Source organism: Mandrillus leucophaeus, unplaced genomic scaffold (genome assembly GCF_000951045.1).
Source record: "Mandrillus leucophaeus isolate KB7577 unplaced genomic scaffold, Mleu.le_1.0 Scaffold132, whole genome shotgun sequence".
NCBI lineage: Eukaryota > Metazoa > Chordata > Mammalia > Primates > Cercopithecidae > Mandrillus > Mandrillus leucophaeus.
The window spans coordinates 2,419,137-2,445,506 of NW_012101277.1; the positions used below are offsets into that span (position 1 = coordinate 2,419,137).

Genomic DNA, 26,370 nt, shown 5'->3' on the forward strand with positions numbered 1-26,370 from the left:
CAGTCGCCGGGGCGCATCCTGCAGAGGCGGCCGCCGGCTCCACCAAGCAGCAGCCAAGGCATAGCCGGGAAGTCCCCAGGCCACCCGTTCCCCAGCACCCTTCGGGGAAATCCCGTTCAGTTCTGCAGGAGGCGAAAACGGAACAAACGAAAACCCCTTAACAGTGAAACCGGGCCAGTCGATGGCCCGGGTGGCGACGGCGACGACTCGACGCGTGCGGACACGAGAGCCGTCTCGCGCTCCGCTGCTCCTGTGCGTCCGGACGAACCTTAGAGATCACTTAAGGAGGCTCGCGCGCTACTCCTCACCACGTGACCGCCCCACCAGGCGGCCCCCCGCGCCGCCATCTTACATCCGGGACAGAGGCGGCGTCCCTTTTCCCCGCCTTGGCAAGCTTCGACGTGCCACCAGAAATCAGCCCCGAAAGAGGGGACCCCGATTCCACGTCACCGGAGTGCTGAGGCAACGGGCGATGCCCTCCGTCGGCTCGACGGGGAAAAGTGGAGTCCCAAACTTTTTTCGGCCTTTGCCCGCAAAGAAGATGGCGGCGCATACCGCCGCCTAAGCGGACACGTTGTACCCTGGCCGTGGTTTGAAGTTTCCGGCACCTCCTTTCCCATCCAGCAAGGACACAATCATATGAGCCCCACCCACGGGGGGTGGCTGCTGAGCTACATTCCGCAGGAAACAGGCGGGAAGGCTGCGGCACAGCTCGCTTTAAACGCAAGCTTCTGGGACTCGTGGTTTTGGCTTTTTCTTTTTAAACCAAGTTAGGGAGAAGGCTGACTGCCATGGAGCGACTTCTACTTTTGGCCCAGACAACTTACGGGATTTTTTTTTTTCCCTCCCATTTAGAGATTTTTTGTAGGAAGTTAACAAATTATTTTAAAGAAAAAGTTAGGGCTTGTCAGATAAAATACAGGACGCCCGGTTGAATTGGAATTTCAGATAACCAGTGTTTTGGCATATATGTGTGACATATATTTTTTAAATTGTTTATCTGATATTCCAATTTAACTGTGCATTCTCAATTTTTAATGACTGATCTGGCAGCCCTATCAGCCTTACCCCTGAAAATCCATACTCATGACAAAAGTAAGGAATGGAGGGAAATGAAAAGCATGTTTAGCTACAACTTAGAATTGTCTTTGCCCAGACTTTGATCCTTCGTATCCTTGTATAATTCCCTTTCTGGCAAAATAAGATTTTTTTTTCTTAAGCTATTACGATGTAATGTTGGACAACAGATCCTCCTGGCCAACAGGTTTAATTGCAAATTAAAAATTAAATAACTGGCTTTTTGTTTCTATTCTACATGGTATAGGCGATGGGACCCAAACAATTTCTTAAAGTACAAGTTTTCAAGTTAAAAATCAGCCTGCCTGACATATTTCATAACATTTTTACGTGCATATTCAGAAACTTTCCAATTAAGAATATTTGTGTAAACATAATGTTTGCAATTGAATGCTTTACTTGACAAAGCATAAACTCATCTATCAATCACTAAGAATAAACTCAATCAAATCATAAACTCAAAGCATAAACTCACCTATCAATCACTTACCAGAAAGTCTGTAGAAACTTCACACCATCCTTCCTTGATAAGCAAAGATTGGACTGCCATGGGGATCAACCCTCACTGCTCATTCACTGCACAGTGGATCAGATTATTCTGCACCAGAGCAAATGTCCTTTGCCATAATGGCACAGATTTTTAAACGGCCATTAAACAGCTGTTTGGTCTATGGTATACAGATTTGTTACAGCAGTAGTTTCCAACTAAATTTAGTCATTACGCTACTTTATCACTTAGATTCCTTTCCATAATCTGTTTTTAACAGTGCTAACACTAATATACTCATCATCCACATATAATGTACTGTTACCATCAACTTTTTCTCCCATCCCCCATAATATCAGGAATCTTAAGTATCCTTTCTCAATATGACCACCATTAGTGAATCAATCCTTTATCGTCACCTCGTAGCAAGAAAATTGCAACAGCTTCCTACCTTAGCTTTCCATACTGTATATATCCTATCGTGCTTATGATTGCAAGTTTATCTTCCTTGGTTTCATAATTTATTCTTAAATCACTCCAGACCCCTGCCATCTCAAATCTAAACTACTCTCCTTGGCTTTCAAGGAATTTTATGAAGGGATGCAATCCTTCACAGCCAACCTTGTTTCACACAATACACCAAAATGTACTGTTTTTTATTTCACAGATACACCTTGCTCACAGTATCTTTGCCTGAAATCCCCCCATATAGCCTTTGGACTCATCCAAAATCTAGGTAGCCATCAAGACTCATTTGAGTTCTACGTTAACCACTGAGCTTTTTCATTTCTTTAAAAAAACTTTCTTCTGACTACTAACAGCAATATTAACCTGAACCACAGAAGACTAGGCTATTTTATGATCTCATTTTAATCTGTACTTGTCTTTTACTGTACTTGACATACTTGTTAAAAGGTCTGTATTCCCTATAAAACTGTAAACTCCATGAGGGCAGAGACTAATTCAATGCCTAACACAAAATAGGGTCTAAAACGTTGTTAGCGATACACCAGTATTTAATTGTATAGTCTTGTATCCAGTATTATTTTATATATGCAGTTTCCTTGACTAGCTATAGTAAGCACTTGAGAGTGCTCCAAATAGCTTCTGTCACATACAGCAAGGACAGTTATTAGCACACAGCAGAGTCTTAACGTTCAGTGGTTGTCCGGTGAAAGGCAAAAAATTGGTCCCTATTGTGGGAAGACGTGGATTTTCTGGCCATTCTTGAATGATGTGTGCCAAATGTATTTTACTTCCCTAACTACTTAGTGGTGATAATGCTCCAGGCACAGCACTTTAGAACACACTCCATTTTAAATTCTGTTAAATAACCACTGTTAACTCCATTTCACAGAGGAGGACACCAAAACAGGTTAATTAACTTGCCCAAGGTCACGCATTTAGTAAATAACAGAGTTGGGATTTGCATCTAAGAAGTCTGGCCCCAGACTCTGGGCTCTTAACCACAATGCTGTTATTATAACATAACTTCTTAAAACAGACAACATATGTTTTAAACAGATAAAATGTTTTAAACCTGGACCAATAATAAAAACCCAATGCAATTTTCAAGGTCATCGTTAAGACAAATCTCTTTTTCACAGTATTTGAAGTTCTTTGTTATGTTCAAGTATATTTGTCCCAATGGCTCTCATAGAAATAGTAATTGCCTCAAGAGTATTTTTAGTTTATTTTATAAGTCTTGGATTTTAATGGACTGTAAAACATGAAACTATTGTACTGTAGTAGAAAGAACTGCTTTTGAAAAAGCAAGACATAGTGATCCACCTGGACTTTAGGTATGTGACTCTAGTCCCCCTGATCACTTCAACCCCCTGATCCTTGACTCTTCTGTAAAATGAAAATAACTTCTTTGCAAGGCTACTTTGAGGATTAAAGGGAATAATATAGGTAAAACCTTGGCCTGCACATACTAGGTACTCCAGAAATGGTGGTTAAAATTAGCAATTAGAAAAATTATTTTAACTATATCTGACTGCAGTACACACTGAGTAACGTACAAATTCTTGTTCTATACTTTCATTACATAACAAAAAAAGGAATTTTAAAGCAAATTATTTTCTTTGAGAGGTAGAGAGATAGTCTGGCATTGATACGGACAGGCAGTTTCAAAACAGCTTCACCAAATTAAAAAAAAATGCTCATGGGAGGCTGAGGCAGGAGAATGGCGTGAACGCGGGGGGGCGGAGCTTGCAGTGAGCCAAGATCGCGCCACTGCACTCCAGCCTGGGGCACAGAGCAAGACTCCGTCTCAAAAAAAAAAAAAAATGCTCATAAGATTAAGAGAATCTAATCTACATCAGGATTACATTTTTACTTGACCTAGCATTTTTACTTCAGGTTCCAAGTGTTTCTTTCTAAAGTATTGAGAGACACTTTGTGTCTCTGTTTATTGTTTTATTTTTTTCATTTTATATATTAATGGTTTTAATAAAGCTCTCAAGAACATTTCCCCTTTATTCTATAATTTTTTTTTCCAAACTGATCATCCTAAACATGTGACTCACTACTGGTAAAGTCTTTAAACAGAGTAAGTGATGTGGGTTATCAATAATGTTTCAGACTTAATGGTGATGAGAAAGCAAACACAAAGTATATTCAAGAAAAAAATGAATCACTGGTCAGATCCAAACGTAAATTATCAACGTGGTTATGATTTCAAGTTATAAAGAAATACTAGTATTGCTAGAACATAATTAAAAACCTGGAATCATGCTTAATGGTAACTGTAAAGCAAATAAAGGATCTATACAATCACAGTTATAACTATATAGCTTTCATGAAAAATCTATCCTAGACTACAAAGAAAATTTGGGTTTGAGGCCAATACATTTTCATGATTATAATACATAACTGATACATCTCAACAACATAAAAATTGTAAGGAGAAAGAGTAACAACAGTGGTATTACTTTCAAGAATTGTGTTGGGAACTAAAAAAGAATTTCACAAAATTAGATAAATATATCCAGTCTGACATAAACACCATATGGTAGCTGCCTTAAGAGACAGGAGTTGTATGTTATGTGTTAAATTATGACACAGAGGTAGTAGTAAGAGATGGAAAGCAAATGAAATTTGCACAGTTGGGTCTGAAGCCTAATATTTTATTTTTCTCGATAAAAATAAAATTGCAATATTAAAGGTATGGAGCATTTTTCTCGCATCTCGTAAAACTTTATAGAAGGAAGCAGTTGTTAATATACTGCGATGATTTTCCAAATAATGGCATGGTTTAGCTCTTCTCTGGCTGCACTGTTTATTGAATTTTAGTTTAAAATAAAACTTAGTGTAACTACATTCACAGCAACCGAAAATGGTCTCAAAATTTAATAATTTTTTCATACTTGAGAGGATAGAATCAATACCACAGTATAATTAAGAAGGTTTCAATTGACCTCTGGGTGAAACAAGCACACAGACACCAAATACACGCCAGAAAGACTCAGATATGAGAACTATAAGATTCCAGGTCTTCCATCAAATAGTGCTTTGCAAGAGAAAAATGAAAATAGTTAAAATACATGGGCAATATATGCTGCCTCAAATCCTTCTTGTAAGTAGGCAGTGTCAATATTATAAATCAATAAATCTTAAGATGGGATAAATCTAAAACATCTGCCTCAAAAAACAAAGATCTCCCCCACCTCCCAAAATCACAAAAAACAAACCAAACCCTAATTAAAAAAATTTTTTTGAACTAGAGATAGGATCTTGCTATGTTGTCTAGGTTAGTCTCAAACTCCTGGCCTCAAGTGATCTTCCCCACCTTGGCTTCCCAAAGTGCTGGGATTACAGGTGTGGGCCACCATGCCAGCCAAGATGCTCATTTAAACAGGTTTTAAATACTTTAAGAAAAAATATATAATCTCTCTATCCACATAACAAAAAAGATATGATTGTTCCAAATTTAGATGCTGAATCCATCATATTTATAGCAATCCCATTTTGTGAGCATCTTGGCTGCTGAATCCTGTGTATTCATAAAGACAGTAGGAGTTATAGTCACAATTTTTTTTTTTTATTTTTAGTTTTTCATGGCACTTCCAGTTTTTGGAACATATTACTTTAACTTGTTCAGCTATTTCAAAATAGCAGGGGAACTTTACCTTTGCAAAAACGCAACAGTGGCCAAAGTGGAAAGTATTTCTAGAATCTCATTTAATAGAAAGGCAATGAGCAGTGGTTCTACCACTAACAGCTCCACTTTTTCTGAGCAAGGAATAGGCACAATTACAGAAAGAGCTGAAAGAGAAGAGGCAGAGAATGAAAGAGGAATTAAAAGAGAAAAATCAGGGGAAAGTATAAGAAAGATGGTAACGTAAACATAAAATTTAACAAGGAAAAAAACACAAAAGAGAGAAGGGGGAGGGAAGAAAGTGATGTCCAAGAAAAAGGAAGAAAAACAGTCAAAGATCTCTCTTATGATATAGTAATAAATTTATCAAACAACTTGAATAATTACCCTGTCATTATAAAATCAACTCCATACTCAAATTACACATTTTTTTCCTCTAAAGAATTAGTAACTAATTGATCAACATCTTTGTTTAGAAATAAGGCTTTGAAAAGTCAACATGCCTAGAGTTAAATAAGAGGTAGAGCCGTTCATCATTGCTTCAGAATTAGTCGAGATGACCAAGAATATTCATATAGAACTTGCCACATGTTCTTTTAAATAGCCAACACTGTTATTCGAAATTACTGGATTTGTAAGACATTTAACCCCCTCTGAAATGGGTCTGTATATAAACCAAGATACAAAGACGTTAACTCTCTTTCTGACTCTATAAACACTTTTCATTCAAATGAAAGCACTATTCTACTTTCCAGAGATACAAAAACTTTAATTCAAGTGATCATGAAGTATTAATTTCCCCACTTTATATAAATTGGTAAAATACTATGTGGTATGAACTCCCATTCTTCTCATGAAGGATAATTTTTTTAAAAGAAAAACTCCCTCTAATAATGTAGATAAACACAACCCAGGAACACTAAGCATAGTAAAATGTGATACTTTATACAAGATCAGCTATCTGCCAAAATGCCAAACCTAAGTGGAAATCTAAGGAACATACCCAGCTGCTGGCAATGCTTTCAGAGATCATTTTTGTCTACATCTGTGGTAGTTTTCTATGAAAAACTGTAATCCACAATATTCTGAGCCTGCACACTAACCCATTCCAAGGGTGGCACAGTTAGGGGCTCCTGTAAGTGTTTTGCCTTGGCTAGACAGACTTCACCTACAGCAGTCTCTTGAAAACTTGGTTGCCCATCTGAATTATTCTGTATTTGTGGAGAAAATATTAGTCATTATAAAATAACTACACTGCCCTTCATTGACACTAATGTAATAATGACCACCTTATTAATAAAGAATATACTTTTGAGTTGTTTTCTAACAGTGCTCCATAACTTAAGCTAATTCATCCTTAACTGTTTCTTAACTGATCCTTTGGCCCAATGGTTACCTGGGACTAGTGGTACCCAATTGTGACAATAAAATACTCTTTAAAATTATATTGAGAAAGGACAAATAATCTAGTTGTTATTGGCCTGCAGTAGAAATAATTTAACTGAATATTATTCTCCAGAATAAAATATTCATCTAATTGAATTGAACAGTTCAATTAGATGAATATTTACACTAAATTGTTCATCCCCTTCTTCTGATGATACATACAAATTTAAGGAATATAGCAAGAACTGAATCAATAACCATATATGGAAAAAACAAGAAACAAGAGAGATGTTAGCTGTTAAGTGAATAAAATTAAAAATGAAAGCAAGTGAAAAGTGGTTCTCTCTAGGCCAGACTTTTATGCCTTTTGTTTGTTTTGGAACCTAAAAGGCTCCTAATAAACAGTGTTACAAATGTATACAATAAAATTAACAAAACCTTAACACTAGTTATAAAGAAAGCTTGGCCGGGCGCGGTGGCTCAAGCCTGTAATCCCAGCACTTAGGGAGGCCGAGACGGGCGGATCACGAGGTCAGGAGATCGAGACCATCCTGACTAACGCGGTGAAACCCCGTCTCTACCAAAAAAAACACAAAAAACTAGCCGGGAGAGGTGGCGGGCGCCTGTAGTCCCAGCTACTCGTGGGGCCAGGCAGGAGAATGGCGTTAACCCGGGAGGCGGAGCTTGCAGTGAGCTGAGATCCGGCCACTGCACTCCAGCCTGGGCGACAGAGCGAGACTCCGTCTCAAAAAAAAAAAAAAAAAAAAATACAAAACACATTAAAAAATGAAGTATTTTTTTTTCCCTTGGCAGTGGTAGCATCATAGGAAACTAAGAAGTAATCTATGCAAGTTACAATTAGTTTATTTCCTTTATAATGGACAAAATGGCCAGAAAAAAGACTTTATTAATCATACAATTGGTGGCATATGCCTGCTGTCCAGCAATATGAATAAGACAGGCACTGGCAGTGACAACAAGTGATGATGTGAGGCTTAAAACTCATGGTATTGGCCAGGCGCAGTGGCTCATGCCTGTAACATCAGCACTTTGGGAGGCCAAGGCGGGCAGATCACCTGAGGTCCGAGGTCGAGACTAGCATGGCCAAAATGGCGAAACCCCATCTCTACTAAAAATATAAAAAAATTAGCCGGGCATGGTGGCATGTCTGTAATCCCAGTTACTTGGGAATCTGAGGCTGGAGATCGCTTGAACCCGGGAGGCAGAGGTTGCAGTGAGCCAAGATCGTGCCACTGGACTCCAGCCTGGGTGACAAAGCGAGACTCTGTCTCAAAAGGAAAAAAAAAAAAAAAAAACCTCATAGTATTTCTAGTAAGTATCACAAAGGACATTTTTACTACTGTTTAAAGGGCTGGTTATAGACTCAATTGTGCCACAAAATGATCTTATCTTTGAGAGCCTCCTTTTTGAATCTCCTGGCATCTAATAATTTTACACACCCCAGTTCTTCTGGTCACTGAAGAACTCAATTCATATTAACAAGGCAAGGACGATGTGTTCCATACTAGCAATCAGAATATTTTAGAAAATGCAACCTAGAGGAATGCTTGACTCAAGGGAATGAATTACTGTAGTGACTCTTGGAGGGTGACAGGAAATATTCTGGAGGAAAAGCCTGTCAAATTATACTACCAAGGGGGCCACCCACTTGCTTCACACTAAGACTGGCATTACCTTCTTATATGATATTAACACATTCACTATGTTTATGTTTTGAACTGTAGGGCATGGTCCTGATAAAGCAAGCTTTGGTTCATATAAATGTATATTGCATATACTTCACTCATATTTAACTATTTAATTATCTTAATTGTAACTGATCTGTTATTTCTCAAGTATAGACCATTTTCCTTTGAATAAATGCATGGCAATATTTTCAACATGTTACCGAATTGGTACCCTACCCTTGGGTTATTCTGTTTCAATGCTTTATCAGTGATTATGTGGATTTTTCTAATCCTCAATTTAACATACCCAAATATAGAAAATAAGTACATAGCTTGAATGATTATTTTTTACAACTTTAAGGAAAATGCTGAAAGCAGAACTTATGAAATGCCATATTTTACCTTAATTTTAGGTGAAATAATAAAATAGAAATTCAGTAACTCATGTAAATAAAAAATATCCCCTCAAATAAAGACCTTACCACATTACAGATAATAGTACAAATTAAATAATTATACAAGTATAATAGCCTCAAAACTGTATCTCAATCATGACTCAATTCTAATCTTTTTGCAGTTTTATGATTATTCTGGAGAAGCTGAAATTTATAAATTCTATTAAGATCAAAGACCTTCCAATACACTAAAATAATACCGAGACCATTATGATTTCTTATGAATAATCATTGTTTTAAACATCTTTGTGTCTTCACATAAATTATGAAAATTTAACTCAGAAGAAAAATATTATAATCCATAATCCATTAAATAAAAAATACAGTGAGCTAGGTCAAAGTCAGTATTTTAAGAAATAATTAAGGTATTGTACTCAAGAGCACTTTTTTTTTCACTAGGATAGGAAAGTGAAACATAATTAGCATTTTACTCCATGACAGCAAGTTCACTGCACTTCTAAATGTTTGACTATCTCCAAAAATACACTTTTCAATGTTTTATAATACACACATATTTTATACTTGTGAGTTAACATAGGTATTTTTCTTGAGAAGACATTACAAAATGAAGTGCTGATATGAACAAAACCTCACAGGCAAAATTTTAGAAAATCTGAAATCATCTTGCCTGGGTCATAATTCAAAGACAGTGACAAATGTTGTTAGGGGAAACAAAATCAGTAGAAATATAAAATATGAAAAGTCTTTAAAATCCAGACAGCAAATATAAAAAACAGACAGACTTCAGTGAAAGCTTGGATAGCTATTTAAAGAAATGAGGTATGATGAAGTCATAGTGCTACAATATGTATCTATGTATTAAGAACCTATATTTCAAAGTTGCAAAATCAGCAAATCATAAACTATTTGCTGCTGTGTTCACATGACCTTACTGGTCAGATGTTTAATGGTCACTAATAATACATTTAAAATAAGCATGAAGCTAACTGCATGATCATATGGTGAGTTTATCCGCCACATAAGAAGGCAAATTATAAGTAAAAATGTAAGCAAACAATTTTGTATTAATAATAAATAGAGCTTTAAGCATTTAACATTATCAATACTTTTAAAATTTAAATAAATGCAACTATTTTATACAGAACTGTACCATTTATTATACACACAAGTAAGTTCCCTTTGTTAACAAAGGCTGGTTATAGATAATATGGAATGTTACAGTACCATCTTGCATAAAATTCTAGTACAATTTTGTACTTGAAAAAGGGTGCAAAAACACCAGCCTAATAAATCTGACTGAATTGAAATATCTCTTCTTTCTTTTTAAAAAGTACATCATTAACCACATACACCACAAACTGTACATAAGCTCACTTTAAATCACCAATTGGAGATATGATAGCATGTATATTGTAGTGTTAATTATCCCTCCCATCAGTTTAATTTATTAAAGCCTTACACTGCTGTTCATTCAGGAGCCTTTGTTGATGTGCAAGCTTGTAATATGAATTACTGAACTTAGGTAAGTACAATTTAAAGGAGGCCAGTGACAGCTGCCAAGAATTATTTGCAGTAAGAAATGTCCTTCTCACAGAAGACTCACTTAGGAGCAAACATTTTTTAGAATATCTTCCTTCTTTCAAATATATTGTAGCCGGTCAAGATTCTCCATTTTGAACTCTGGATGCTGGTGGTTGCATGAAATCCTTAAAGGGAACTAGTGCCTCTTTAAGTGCAGAACAGACTTCAGAAGAAGAGCAGGTGATGCATTCTACTAAAGTTGGGTATAAGGCGATTACTTGTGCCCAGGTATTTCCATCAACTGTAATGCAAAAGTATAAAACCTCAAAAGGGTAGAATTAAATAGCAGACATTATTCAATTAACAGGAACACAATCCTTTAAACTGAATGTAAAGAAAAAATTCTGAAATACGAAGATTCTACAAGCTTGTATCTTTTTATCTTTTTAATTTTTCAAAGATTTCCTGTTATATTTAATAAGGTATAGGAAAAAATATATGTTCAGTGTGCAGTCATCAGTAACAATAAATTTGATAAAGTACATTTTAAATGGTATTTCAATTTGCAAAGGCTCTGAAAGCTAACAAAGCAATTCAGAATAATCCAAACTTTGGCATTTTTAATATAATTGCCAGAGGATGTAGTGTACGTTTCAAGAATTAGAAACTTTCAGTTGTCTGCTAAAAGTAGAAAGCTTTTGAAATACAAAATATGTTTAATGATTTTCCCAGTAATATCTTTGATGTTACTTTTAATTACAAATGGTCACAAACAGATTCATTGTTGTCTTGTACTGTTTGCTAATCTTTAATGTATATCATTAGATGTAGACTTGAGTGGGGAGGAACCATGTCTGCCTTCTTCACCACTATCATGAACAAATAGTACAGCTGAATGCTATTGCTACTGAATGGGCAAAAGTGTTACATCCCAATTAGTTATATTTTCCTATAAGTATTGTGCATAATGTTGGGCATCCAATATGCAAGATTTTTTTTAGACTTAGATATTTTTAAAATTTTGTGAAACAAGTCTCAAATCTAAAAGGCATTATAGTATTAAAGAAAAATAAATACTACGTGTAGAGAGCTTTGATTTTGTTTCTCACTACAATTTACTGGATGTCAATTGCCTAAAATTCTTTCTGAAATAAGGCAATGATGGGTGTCCCTGGTCAAGTCATTTAATTTCTCTTTATCTTACTTCTCCCACTGTAAAATAAAGAAATGAGTTTCTCAAACTAGTGTTCCTCAATTTACTTCTTAGGAAAAAGCTCCTGATAAAGTAGTTTGGCAGATGTTTCGTATCTCTCACCTTTTGGAGACAAAGTCTTCATATCAATTTATTAAGGGCTTGTAGTAAAAGAACAAATTTAACTTTAACCCAGTGTTCCCAAATTCAATTATGGAGTTTTTTTCATCCAATATCTACTGACAACACACATCATCAATGTTCATGCCTTAGTACATATCTTGGAAAAATGCTATACTGTTAATTTAACCTCTTTTCCCAAACAGGGGCTTCCTCAGGGTGGGTGTGATAAGAAACGGGGAACGGGGCTGATGGGTATTGCTGAGGGTGAGGAGTCAGGCTGGAGTTGTTCTGCTTTTCTCTGTTTTAATATGTTGGGAATTCACATCACATTTCATTTGTAAAAAGAATTTTGCTGCTTAACAGAATACAAAAGTCTAAAAGCCACTGTCTAAGAAGTTTTAAAAAGTCTGCTTCAGTTGTCTCCTGTGAAACTTTACACTAATCATTTAACAAAAGATTAGATAGAATGAAACCTGTCTAGGTTGTCCCAGATGGAGAGTCAATTGACCAAATTAACCCTTGGTTTATTACGGTAAAACACAAAAGTACGTTAAGATGACATCTTAAACTCAAAGGAAGCAAGTCAAATTTCTTAAATTAAAATATGTTTTAGGCTGGCGTGGTGTCTCACGCCTGTAATCCTAGCACTTTGGGAGGCCAAGGCGGGCGGATCACCTGAGGTCAGGCCTGGCCAACATGGTGAAACCCCATCTCTACTAAAAATACAAAAATTAGCCAGACGTGATGGTCCCAGCTACTCAGGAGGCTGAGGCTGGAGAATCGTTTAAACCTGGCAGGCAGAGGTTTCAGTGAGTTGAGATTGTACCACTGCATGCCAGCCTGGGCAACAGAGCAAGACTCTATCTAAATATTCATTTGTGTACAAAATTCATTGTGTACAAATATTCATTTGTGTACAAAACAGGAATGGGGGAGTATTAGAATATGTGCTTTGTATTTAGAAAATAAACTTCTGCAGGGATCCACAAACTAATAAAAATGGTTGTCTGTGGTAAAGTAAGAACTGGGCAGATAAAGAATAAGGAAAAGATCATATTAAAACTTTTCCCTGTATATCATTTTACAGTTTTGGATTTTTGGACCATGTGTATGTATACTACCTATTTAAAATTTTAAATAAAGATCAAGCAAAATGATGAAAACAAAATCTCGGCTGGGGGGCAGTGGTTCATGCCTGCAATCCCAGCAGTTTGGGAGGCGAAGGTGGGCAGACTGCTTGAGCTTAGGAGTATGAGACCAGCCTGGCCAACATGGCAAGACCCTATATTTACTGAAAATACAAAACAATTAGCAGAATGTGGTGGCACGTGTCTGCAGTCCCAGCTACTTGGGAGGCTAAGATGGGAGGATTGCTTGAGCCCAGGAGGTCAAGGCCGCAGTAAGCGTCGATCACACTATTGCACCCCAGCCTGGGTGACAGAGCGAGAGCCTGTCTGAAAAAAGACAAAAAAACAAAAAACTCCCCAAACAAAAATAAGTCTAACAAATGCATCTTTTCTCACAAAAAAGCCCCGAAACAAATAAGGAAGTCATTCTTTTTCTTAATAAAGCTTACCACAGCGTCCTAAAATGTTATATCATCTTATATGCTTACATTCAAATTTTTACTTCATAGACCCAGAGACATAATTCAAACTCTATTAAACAATTTTTAAGATTCATTTAGTTAAATCATCTATTACTACAATGTCTTATACATATAACCTTTTTACTGAGTTTTTGCTTCCTTTTCTCCCTTTATACACGTTCTGGTTCTTCTTTTTTAAAAAAAAAAAAAAAAAAAAATGGGGTCTGACTACATTGTCCAGGATGGTCTCAGACTGCTAGACTCAAGCAATCCTCCCACCTCAGGCTCCCAAAGTGTTGGGATTGCACATGTGAGCCACTGCACCAGCCCAGAACACTATTTTAGGAAAACCCAAATCTGAACTCTAATAGGATAAATTCAGGACATTGCCCCAGGCTTTTTCTTAGAAATTCCATCCCTCCCTTTGGGTTGAATAAATACAAGTGTACTGCCTCTTAAGATTTAGTATAATACCCTTTCTAGGCCAAAGTACCAATGGGTGAATTTTAAGAAAAGAAAAATACATATTTACTCCACTTATATAATAGTTGACAGGAATAAATATCCTACAACTCATTCATTAATTTACTAGGAATCTCCTTTTTTCTTGGGTATTGAAAGTAATGCTCCTTAAAGTGCCAATCTGCTACAAAATAAGAAGCTTTTGCCAGAATGTAAACCAACACGCTGCTTTCTTCTTTACCAATGTCTTCTTGTATAAAAAAAAGTCAGCTGAACCAAGCAGTGTGTTTAGTGACACATCTGATTTATATTCTGATGCCAGCTCACTATTTTGTCCCAGACCAGTAACAAAACTGTTGAAGCCAATCAATGGCTGGTCCAACAAACCATACTTTGAAAAGCAATGTTGTAGAGGATTCAAAATAGAACAAAACATAGTCTGAAAATCCTCTCAAAAAATCTTAACAATGTAAAGGGAGATGAGTCATGTACATGCATAATTGTAATACAAATAGAGTGCTTCAAGACAAGTACGCATAAAAAAGCTTTGCATTCAATGAAAAGATGAATTATTTACCTTTAAGAGATTAAAAACAAGGTTTAAAAGTAGGGTGGTATTCCAAACAGGTCGATACAAGCTGGATAATGAAATAAACAAAAGGTTGGAAAAATTTGGGAAGATTGAGAATTTTAGTTTAGTGGAGAGTAGGGGAAATGAAATCTATTGTGGAAAATGAAGTGTGACTAGAATGGAGTCAGAGTGCAGTATTCTTTGCAACTTGGTAGGAAACAGTAAATGAAAAATACTTTTTTGCTTTGAGAGGATGAGGAAATAAATGATCGAAGCCCTACTATAGAAAAATCATTTCTGGCTATCATGTAAAGAATGGACTGGATAGGAATGAATAACAGAAAGGGCAAATAAATGAGAAAGAATGATAAAAAGGATTCAAAATTATTTATACAGTTTGTATCTATAAAGTAAATCAGTACAAATAGAAGATAAAGCCCTTTTCCATCTCTCCCCAAATAAGTCAATGATCTACATTAAAAAATATATGAAATATGGATTGTTCTTACAATACCCTGACTTCAGAACAATTTAGTAAAAAAAAAAAAAAAAGTCAGGTAGACTGCCTCATAAAAAATGAAAACATTACAAATTAATTTTACTTAATTGACATCCTAATGGACTTGATGTTTTGTTGTCATAAGAACTGGAGAAAAGAAGTCTAATGACTGTTATGTTCCTATAATTCAGTTAAATTAATAGTAATACAAAAGTCCATCACAAATAGAACATAAATGCTATGAATTTAAAATAACTGAGTTTCTAAGCACTTACCATTCTCAGGCTGAGTTTTCTTAAGTGAATCAATAAGAGTACTGACTGCTTTTAAAACAAATATAATTTCTGTTACTTGTTGCCTAAAAAAGAGATAGGAAATCATTTCCATTAAGATTTTAAAGTTATCAGGTGTGTTTGTTTTTTAAACTAAGTTTGTGCAAATAGATGAACTTTTGAAAAATACTGAACACAATACAATGCAAGGTTAATGTTAGTTTTAAATGCATATAAAAGTAAAAATCATTTTATTTATATGTACTTCAGTGTGCAAATCAAATTTGTAGTTATTCTTGCCATAACTTATCAATTAAGAAAGGGGTGGGGCAATCTACTCATGAAAAATTAAATTTGTAAGATATTTCACATTACTTAAAATTAAAATGTTTTATTTTTATTTATTGATTTTTTGAGACAGGGTCTTGCTCTGTCACTTAGGCTGGAGTGCAATGGTGAGATCACAGCTCACTGCAGCCTTTACTTGGGCTCAAGTGATCCTCCCACTTAGCCTCCTGAGTAGCTGGGACTACAGGTGCATGCCACGTTGTCTGGCTAATATATTTTTTTTTTAAGTAGAAACAAAGTCTTGCTATGCTGCCCATGCTGGTCTCGAACTCCTAGGCTCAAGTGATCCCCCTGCAAAGTGATCCTCCTGCCTTGGCCTCCTAAAGTGCTGGGATTACAGGCATGAGCCACTGTGCCCTGCCCTTAAAACATTTTATAATACATGCTTTTAAAACTTCTCTACAAGTTTTTTTTTTTTTTTTTTTAACTAATTAGTACTAAAAGAGCTTTGCCAAAGTTTAAATGGAAACAAGACTACTATTACCACATGGCATATATTTTACCATGCTGATGAAAGTATATTCAAAATTACAATGGTACTTATTTAACTTTCTAATACTACAAACAAGAAACATGCTGGAAATCAATCCTAAGGTAGCACTATTTGGAGACATTAGCAATGAAGAATGAACTTGGAGTAAAGGGTCAACAAGAGTAGCTTGATTCCCTTCTTTCTCCTCACAGAAACAAAGCTCTTCTGGTCTATGGCCCGCCCTCATCCCTCCCCATTCCTGGTGTGCATCTGTGTTATTGTACAGATAAGACTTTTCTAATACCATGTCAGGGTGCTATTTCAAGACTTCCTATTGTAAGCATTGAAGTATTTTATTGTGTTGCAATGTAGCTTTTTAGAAAACAATTTAATGATACTGCAACAAACACAGAATGATACAGTATAACTTCATAGGACAATTATAAATAAGGCTCAATTTAAAGGTAGTTGTTAAAAAGTAAAGACTTAGAACATTAAAAAATAAAGTGAAAGTTTTCTTCGGAAATCAAATAATATTTTATCATATATAAATATATTCTAACAATATTCCACTCAAAACAACCTTATTACCGCATTTCCAAGTATACTTCAGAAATCAATTTTCAATCATGCCCATAACCAAATTACTAACATCTGTCTTTGGAGTGTTTTTGTGTATAAATTTGAGTATGAGAAGTTATAATTTATGTTCTAGAAATTCAAAATACACTGGATTCTAAAAGAAGAAATACAAATAGCTAATATGCATTGGTAATTAAAAAATGAAAGCAAACTACCATATGACTATTTTTCATTCACCAAATTAGAAAAAGATAAATGATAAACTGGCAAATAATTTTAAAATGCTAAAAATTGAGGAAAGGGACACTGGGAGAATGTAAATTGGTATAAATCTCTGTTGGGAAATTTGGTTAATGCATATCAAAAGCTATAAAATGTCTGTGTCTTTTGACAGGTCAATTCCAACTTCAGAAATTTATTATAAGTAAATTAAAATGTGCACAAAGATTTAATGCTGGTGATTTGCCTCTCTAGTCCTACCTTATGAGATGGCAACAATGATTTTTGTCTTTCCTGACTTTGATAACTATGTTTTCCCATGTTATTTTCTGTTGGCTTCATTTGCTATGTCTTAAACTCTAATTTCCACATTAAAAAAGTAGATTTGCAACCTAACTCAAATGTATGACTGCATCCTTTGTTGAATTCTGGTCTGTACTCCAACTCTGATTAGCCTTGGCTGACCAGGAGAGCCTAGTGCCCCTTCTACTGACACAGGTTGAATAGATGAGAAATAAATCAGTTTAGGTCCATGGGCTTAATTAAGCAGATTGGATGAAAAGAAGACCTAAGATCAGGCTAGCTGACACAGACAGAAACCTGCAAATGACTGTAAAACAAACTAGGATATTCCTAAAATATGATTTATGATTTTCACTATAGAGAAATAATATGTGTTCATACAGATCCACAAGTCCTTATCTGGAAATCTCTGGAAGAAGATATATTTTGGAATTCAGTTTATTTTTTTTTAAATTCAAAAAGGTAATTTGGTACCTATGTATCATATGTTACATAACCTCCATGATGGGTCTAAAAAAGTACCCCATAACAAAACATGTTAATATGTCTACAGGAAAACCTGTGAATATTTACACCATATAGGATAAGCTTATAAACAACTTCAGCTTAGTTCAGATCACTTACAAAAATACTTGCTTTTCAGAATTTTCCTTGTTATCAACAATTAGTACAACAATACATTTATTTCTTTAATAAAATGAAATATATACCTTGGAAGAGGGCATTTACCACTTAATCTTTCATCCTCTATATAGCGATGTAGTACATCTTGGGACCTCTTTAAAAGCACTGAGAGTGCCATTCGTGAGATGTAGCCTTCTTGAGGTGTTGTGACTTTATTACTGAAGGAAAACTGAAGCAACGTTTCAAAACACATTTTAGAAAATTCCTCTCTCAAACGAATATCAATCTCTGCTTCTGTAAAATTAACAAATTTTGATGGTTAATAAAAGTTAAATCAATGAGCTTTAATGATAACAATGCGTAGCAAACTAGGAATAGAGGGAAATTCCTCAATCTGGTGAAAGGCATCTAGAACAACCTATAGCTAATAGCATACATATAGTGAAATTGTGTTGTGTGTGTATGTGTGTGTGTAGAGAGAGAGAGAGAGAAACAAATTCTCCCTCACAAGATCAAAAACAAGGCAAGATCCTCATCACTTCTATTCAACATATTTCTTGACTTGGTCTTTCTATACTATAAAACAGTACTATAAAATATACTTCACAATAGTTTTTCATGCGGTCAAACTTGCATTAATCTCTTTTTCTCTCTTTTTCCCTCTCCCAACAACTTCTTTCCTGGAATGTGACCTCTGCTCCAGTCTGGCAGTTGCTCTCTAGACACGCTGTTCTGCCATATCCTGAAACTAGTCTTTGCCATCACCCTGGAAATTGTTTCCATTATCTCTTGAGTTAGATCCCACTTCCAAGATCTCATGCCTTCTTTTTCTCCTTTTTTTTTTTTTTTTTTTGAGACGGAGTCTTCTCTTGTTGCCCAGGCAGGAGTGCAGTGGTGCAATCTTGGCTCACCACAACCTCCGCTTCCTGGGTTCAAGTAATTCTCCTGCCTCAGCCTCCTGAATAGCTGGGACTACAGGCACGTGCCACCACATCCAGCTATTTTTGTATTTTTGGTAGAGTCGGTGTTTCACTGTGTTAGCCAGGATGGTCTTGATCTCCTGACCTCGTGATCCACCCACTTGGCCTCCCAAAGTGCTGGGATTACAGGCGTGAGCCACAGCGCCCAGCCTCATGCCTTATTTTTCCTTGGTTTACCACTTTGTTTTTACAGAGCATATTTTGAAGTAGCTTTCTAAGAAAGAATGAATGAGAAGTAAAACTTTTGAGAGCATGTACCTCTGAAAATGTCACATATTATGGTACTCAAAAAGGTACCCTGCAGCATCAGCATTACCAGAAAACTTGTTAGAAATGTAAATTCACATGTCGCCCAGTCTTACTGAATCAGAAATTCAGGGGTACAGTTCAGCAATTGCTTGTCCTCTGGTTGATTATGATGCATGCTGAAATTGGAGAATTACTGTTTTACACTCATACTTGGCCAACAGTATGAGTTTTTAACATGGAGCTTCCATGTTAAAAGTCCTTTCCATTTACAACTGCTTCAATGTCTTTTAGCATCCAATACTGCCTCTGAGAATTCCAATGTCTGTTTTTGTGTGTGTGTGTGTGTGTGTGTGTGTCTGTTTTTCTTTTTATTTTGAGACAGGGTCTTCACTCTGTTGCCCTGGCTGGAGTGCAGTGGCATGACCTCAGCTTACTGCAACCTCCGCCTCCCAGGTTCAAGAGATCCTCCCACCTCAGACTCCCGAGTAGCTGGGACTACAGGCACACACCTGGCTAATTTTTGTATTTTTTTTAAGTAGAGACAGGGTTTCACTGTGTTGGCCAGGATAGTCTTGAACTCTTGACTTCAAGTGATCACCCATCTTGCCCTCTGAAAGTGCTGGGATTACAGGCATAAGCCACTGTGCCTGGCCTCCAATGTCTTTTGTACTGAACTTTTTTTTTTCTTTCTGAAATCTTTTAGGGTCTTATCTTTATCCCAGGTATTCTGATATTTCATAATGACATGCCTGATTGTGGGTCTTTTTTCTTTCACTGTTTTTGGCACTATTTTTAATCCGGAAGTTTTTTTCTTCAGTTCTTCAGTTTATTTCCTTGATAATTCCTTCTCCTAGATTTTCTTTGTTCTCTCTTTGTCAGATGTTAGACTCCTTGGATTCATTTTACTTCTCCTTTCAACCTTTCACTAAACTTGTCATCACATCTTTAGTCTCTATGAGTTCTTTCTTGTTTTTTTGTTTTTGAAAAAGACAGAGTCTCTAGTCTGTCACCCAGGCTGGAGTGCAGTGGCGCAATCACAGCTCATTGCAGCCTTGTTCTCCTGGGCTCAGGTGATCCTCCCACCTCAGCCTCCTAAGTAGCTGGGACTACAGTCATGTACTATCTCGCCCAGCTAATATTTGTATTCTTTGCGGAGATGGGGTTTTGCCATGTTGCTTAGGCTGGTCTCAAACTCCTGTGAGCCTCCTGCCTTGGCCTCCTAAATGCTGGGAGCCACCGTGCCCAGCCTTCTTTCTTTTTCTACTGCTCCTTTTATGTAGCATTTTAAAATTGTTTCATTGCTGTAGTCTTTTATCTCTTTGATCATCCTAACTGTAGTTTTATGCTTTCAGTGACTGTGCATTTTATCTGTTTCCTCCCAATGTCTTTTACTCCCTCTTCATTTGTTTTGGTCTTTCTCTTTTGTGTTAGAGAATTTCCTCAAATGTCTGTGAGCTCTGACTATCAGATCATACTTAAAAGCAAAAGGTCAATCATCACTGGAACCTCTGTGTTTACAGGTTGGCCTTGTTTAGCAAGGAACCGTTTTGTATGTATATGTTTAAGGAAAACTCCAAGTTTTTTTTTTTTTAAATGAAAACTACAAACTTTATTTCTCAACATAAGCTCAATCAAGTTCAAGACACTTTTGTAAGTGAGGATACCAGCCATTTAGTTTATCTGTAAAAAACTGAGGTCCTGGGAATTTAACCATGTCAATGCTATTTTTTTTACACTATTAACTGAAGAAAAAGGCTGTCCTTCAATGGTATGTTAAGATCTGAAACAAAAATAAACCAAAAGGAGCCAAATTACAACTGTAAAGTGGATGCCTAATGATTTCCCACTGAAACTCTTGCAAAATTGCCCTTGTCTGATGAGAGGAATGAGCAGGAGCATTGTTGTGGTGGTGAAGGACTCACACGTGAAGCTTTCCCAGGTGTTAGAAAACTCCAAGTTAATGCTGAGAAGACATGCGTCATATGGCAAAGTCACTGAAAGAATGTCCATGCACCTTTCTTGTCTTGGTAAATTTAATACTATAAATAGCAAGATATATTATCAGAAAACTGCCAGGAAAAGTATACTTGGTAACTCAACAGCCCTTATTTAACTTTGAACATTTATGCCTATTTGTGAATATTGTTCTTAATGTGTATTTTACTAAAAATTAACTATTTTCGCATACTCTTAATAATAAAAAGTTTGCTACGTTAAGATAAATGGGCTTTAAAATTTTCCCCCTGAGATTCTCATCTTTGCTAAACTCGTACTTTACCAGGCCAGTTTTAAAAACGGGGCTAAAAAAAAAACCTAGTATGTGAAGTAAGCAGTATGAGAGACATCTAGTGGTCAAACTGTACACATAAATGCTCTTTAAAATGCGCAGCACAAAATAGGAGAAGCTAGTTAAGGCTCTAGTAAATTCTGAGGATTAAGGATCTGCATGGCACAAATTTATAGTTTTGTTTTTTTTTTTTCTTTTTTCGTTTTGAGACAGTCTTGCTCTATCTCCCATGCTGGAGCACAGTAGTGTGATCCCGGCTCACAGCAACCTCTGCTTCCCGGATTCAAGCAATTTTCCTGCCTCAGCTTCCTGTGTAGCTGGGATAACAGACACATGCCATCACACCCGGCTAATTTTTTTATTTTTAGTGGAGGCAGGGTTTCACCATGTTGGTCAGGCTGGTCTTGAACTCTTGACCTTAAGTGATCTGCCCATCTTGGCCTCCCAAAGTGTAGTTTTAAAATCATATATACATATATATGAGACAAGAGTCTTGGTCTGTTGTCCAGAGTACACTCTAAAATGCAGTGGTTCAATCATAACTCTGTCCTCTCAGCCTCCTGGGCTCAAGCCATCCCACCTCAGCCACCTGAGTAGCTACGACTATAGGCATGTGTCACCATGCCCAGCTAATTTTAAAACTTTTTGTAGAGATGGAGGCAGTCTCACTATGCTGCCCAGGCTGGTCTTAAACTCGTGGCCTCAGGCGATCCTCCCACCTTGGGATCCCACCTAGCGATCCCAGAATGCTGGGATTATGGGCATGAATCACTGCACCTGGCTGATGCCACAATTTAAGACTTGAGCTCAGGTTTAGAAAAAGAGAATTAATAACAAACAGTAAGTTATATATCGGTTCCCAATTAAGGCAGCATTACATCATGAAAAGAAGCATGTAGTTCTTTTTTAAGCATGAATTTGGCCTCTAGTCCTAAGATTGTGAGCAATTTATTTTTTCAACCTTTCTAAATCAATTTTCTTTCCTGTAATATGGTCGTACCTATCCTCACAGAAATGTTGTGAGAAATGAGATAACATTCTAGCACAGTATCTTGTACATAGTTGGCACTGAGTAAATGTTAATTCCCTTAAAAAATGTTGAGGCATCTTATTTTTTTAAACGAACTCTGTAATTTATAGTCCTGAGAAGATGGTATTAATATCTCCATTTTAAAGATTACAAAACTGAGACTCAAAAGTTAATTGACTGCTAAGTGGCAGAATATACATTCATATTTTTATATTCCCTTCCAATCTATGACTTCACAAAACTGGTAAACTTGTGTCAGCCTGCAGTGACATCCATGGATTCCACAAAGTGCTCTGCAATTTAATTCTTCACAGTTTGCAATTATGATATTTAAAAGATTTAGTTCAGTGTTTCTGATCATGTATCAGATTCCACAGAATAGAAACATGGAATAAAAACATTCTATTCCACAGAATAGTCATGTCATAACATTTCTCCTCATAAAGCTTAGTTCTATATTACAATCCTAAAAATCACCCTACCATTCTTCAGTTTACATTACCAAAATCATAGGATTGAACATTTCTACTGTCAGTTTCTTCAAAAGTACTTCAATACTTTTTAATACTTTAAAAAAATTAAAATAACATACCTGTAAATGAAGATGACTGAGAATGTATTGAGCCCTTGTTAAGCATTGTCATTATTTGACCAACAAATTCCTTAGGAATAAAATTGGCATAAGGTAGTATCTCATTGCTGATAAGCTGAACTACCTAAAACAAAAGGGGCAAATGTAAATGTATTGTTTTCCTTGAAAGAGACTGACTAAAATAATTTCTAGAGTAAAATTTAAATTTTACTTTAAATGAAAATCAGTTAAAGAACTCTCCTTTAAAGAAGTACACAAACATTTTAATGTTAGCATACAGGATGACTACTAATCTGTTTCTCTCATCTGTCTTAGTAACTTTAATACAAAATAGTACCATAACTGTTTACTATTTGGACAAATGTTGATCTTCAGCATGATAACTGCAAATAGGGCTCTAGAGAAAAATAGTCAGCATATGAAAATTTACCCATGTTAGAATTAAAATATTCAAAATAGGATTAAGAATAACATTTAAATCACTTTTTATAACCAAAAACTACCAGCTGTAAGAGAAATTAAAGTTATATTCATTTTTGTCAAATAGTTTATTTCTAACAGGTAGTACGTTATTTTGCCCTTTAAAGTCCACAAGAGCTTTAATACAGTAATGGCACAAAAGGCAATATTTTGTTTCCATATAATGCCTATGCATTTTAAATGTATATTTTATTGATTTATTTATTTATTTTTGAGATGGAGTCTCGCTCTGTTGCCCAGGCTGGAGTGCAGTGGCGTGATCTCGGCTTACTGCAAGCTCCACCTCCTGGGTTCACGCCATTCTCCTGTCTCAGCCTCCTGAGTAGCTGGGACTACAGGGGCCCACCACCACACCCAGCTAATTTTTTTTTTTGTAAGTAGAGATGAGGTTTCACCATGTTAGCCAGGATGGTCTTGATCTCTTTACCTCGTGATCTGCCCGCCTCCGCCTCCCAAAGTGCTGAGATTACAGGCATGGGCCACTGCACCCGGCCAAATGTATATCTCGGTTCCTCTATCCCACTTAAAGAAAAAAAGCCTCCCAAACCCTAACCATCAACAAAAAAATCCACAACCACAAGAACTGCTTATTTAAATTCCATTTACAATCCTTAAAATATATTTCTTATTTTTTTACTTTTTTTTTTTAGAGACAGGGTCTTGCTCTGTTGCCCAGGCTGAAGCACAGTGGTACAGTCGTAGCTCACTGAAGCCTCCAACTCCTGAGCTCAAGTGATCCTCTCACCTCAGTCTCCCGAGTAACTAGGACTATAGGTGTGAACCACCATGCCCAATTAACTTAAATTTTTTTTTTTTGTAGAGATGGTGTCTTGCTATGTTGCATAGGCTGGTCTCAAACTCCTGGTCTCAAGCAATCCTCCTGCCTCAGCCTCTCAAAGCACTAGGATTACAAGTATGAGTCACCATTCCCAGCCTCAAAATATATTCTTTTTTTTTTGAGACAGAGTCTCGCTCTGTCACCCAGGCTGGAGTGCAGTGTTGCGATCGCGGCTCACCGCAAGCTCCGCCTCCCGGGTTCACGCCATTCTCCTGCCTCAGCCTCCTGAGTAGATGGGACTACATGTGCCCGCCACCACGCCCGGCTAATTTTTTGTATTTTTAGTAGAGACGGGGTTTCACCGAATTAGCCAGGATGGTCTCGATCTCCTGACCTTGGGATCTGCCCACCTCAGCCTCCCAAAGTGCTGGGATTACAGGCTTGAGCCACTGCGCCTGGCCTCAAAATACATTCTTTAAAAAACACTATTTGCTTTAAGAATTCCATAGGCTGTATATACAGATGATTAAAAATGGAAAAATTCAAGCAACTGATTAATTTGAACCAGAAACATCTGGTATGTCAAACTGCAGAGTAAGCTCTCAAATACATGCCCCCTGACTGATGGATTTATTTCACTGAATCAACTCTTTTTAAACTTATTAAATGAAATATTAATAAGTATTGGGACAACATGCACAAAGCACAAGACTATAACAAATCTAAGGAAGTCACTTTTAAAATGTCAGTCCTTTAAACATCAACATTTAACCTGTAAGAGTTTTAATGCTTTCAGTTTTAATCTTAACTTATTACTTTATTCTTTCAGCAACTGTATAGTTCAAACACTTTCACTATTTGGTTTCAAAAATGGTCACAGGAAAACATTTTAAATAGCTTCCTTACCTCGACATCAATATTTTCATTTCTTTGAAACTCTTGAATAGAGAGATTATCTGGAGGTATGCTAAAAAAATAAACAAAATACTTGATTTTTAAAGATAAAATATTCCCTGCAAATACAAACAAAATAGATAAACAGTATTCAAATGTCAAAAAACTATGTCTTCCAACCCAGGTTGGGGCATTATTATTTATTTAGAAGAGTAATATTATAAATTAAAGTAATTAGTTTAAACGATTAAGCTAATTACAAACATGATACTCTAACTACAAAAACACTAGGTCCAATGTTGAACTAAATAAAATCTGTAGAACTAAACTTCTTTCGATATTATGAATGAAAAAACAATGAAAGGTAAAGATATATCATCTGCAGCAGAGCAGAAGTTACCATTGTGGTGTTACTTGAATTCACTTATATTGGTGGTTATTTAAGAGAGCCTTAGTGAAGCTGCTGAATTATTCACTCAGAGACAGTCCATTAGTCATTAATTTGTAACAAATACAACGGATTAAAGATCTTTACAATAAAGAGAGAAAATCTGTAAAGAAGAGGACTGATGCAGATTTTCTAAAGCAGAAAATTGTTCCAACAAGAACAAAGGAAATCAATAGTTCTGAGAGAACCAAGGTGGTGGACTCCAGACTGTGGCTCATAAGAGTGAACATTAAAATGGACATAAAGTTAAAAAAACAGCAAGATACTATTTAAAACCAGTTGAGAATAGGATAGTAATAACTGTTAGAATAATGACAGCTAAAAAGTTAGCCACTGTACATGAGCTTTATTTGTATTAATCTCCCATAGCAATTCCATGTAGTAATTATTACATAATCAACAGAAGAGGGAACTGAAACTTAGAATGCCTACTAATATGCCCGAGAACACACTTTAAGTAAATGACGAGGCCACAATCTAAACCTAGATTTATGTGATATTTGAGCCTACATTATTCTTTTTTATGTTGTAGATGTAAAAATAGTATTAGAACATTTAGGTTTAATATATACTTCTGTATATTAAGTATAATATACAATTTTATATACAGGAATATATGGGCATCAGACTGTGGTTTCATTGATTTGGACATTTTTCATTCAACAAATATCTACTGAGTACCAATTACTTTGCATCAGGT

The 26,370-nt window shown here is 36.1% G+C and overlaps 1 protein-coding gene across 5 annotated transcripts in view; it reads right to left on the reverse strand.

Annotated features, from left to right (window-relative positions):
* Nucleotides 1-9,406: 9,406 nt before the first annotated feature.
* Nucleotides 9,407-26,370, reverse strand: part of MON2 (MON2 homolog (S. cerevisiae)) — a 137,784-nt gene continuing 120,820 nt past the window's right edge. For 4 of the 5 annotated variants that reach the window (XM_011972923.1, XM_011972922.1, XM_011972921.1 and 1 more), the window contains 5 exons: nt 25,235-25,295; nt 23,071-23,194; nt 18,019-18,226; nt 15,388-15,470; nt 9,407-10,978 (listed from right to left, as the gene is read on the reverse strand). In XM_011972923.1, the coding sequence (XP_011828313.1) occupies nt 10,815-10,978; nt 15,388-15,470; nt 18,019-18,226; nt 23,071-23,194; nt 25,235-25,295 (640 nt within the window). In that variant the 3' untranslated portion in view covers nt 9,407-10,814. Of the gene's footprint in view, nt 10,979-14,619; nt 14,681-15,387; nt 15,471-18,018; nt 18,227-23,070; nt 23,195-25,234; nt 25,296-26,370 lie in introns of all 5 variants that reach the window. The other variant, XM_011972924.1, reaches the window with a different exon arrangement.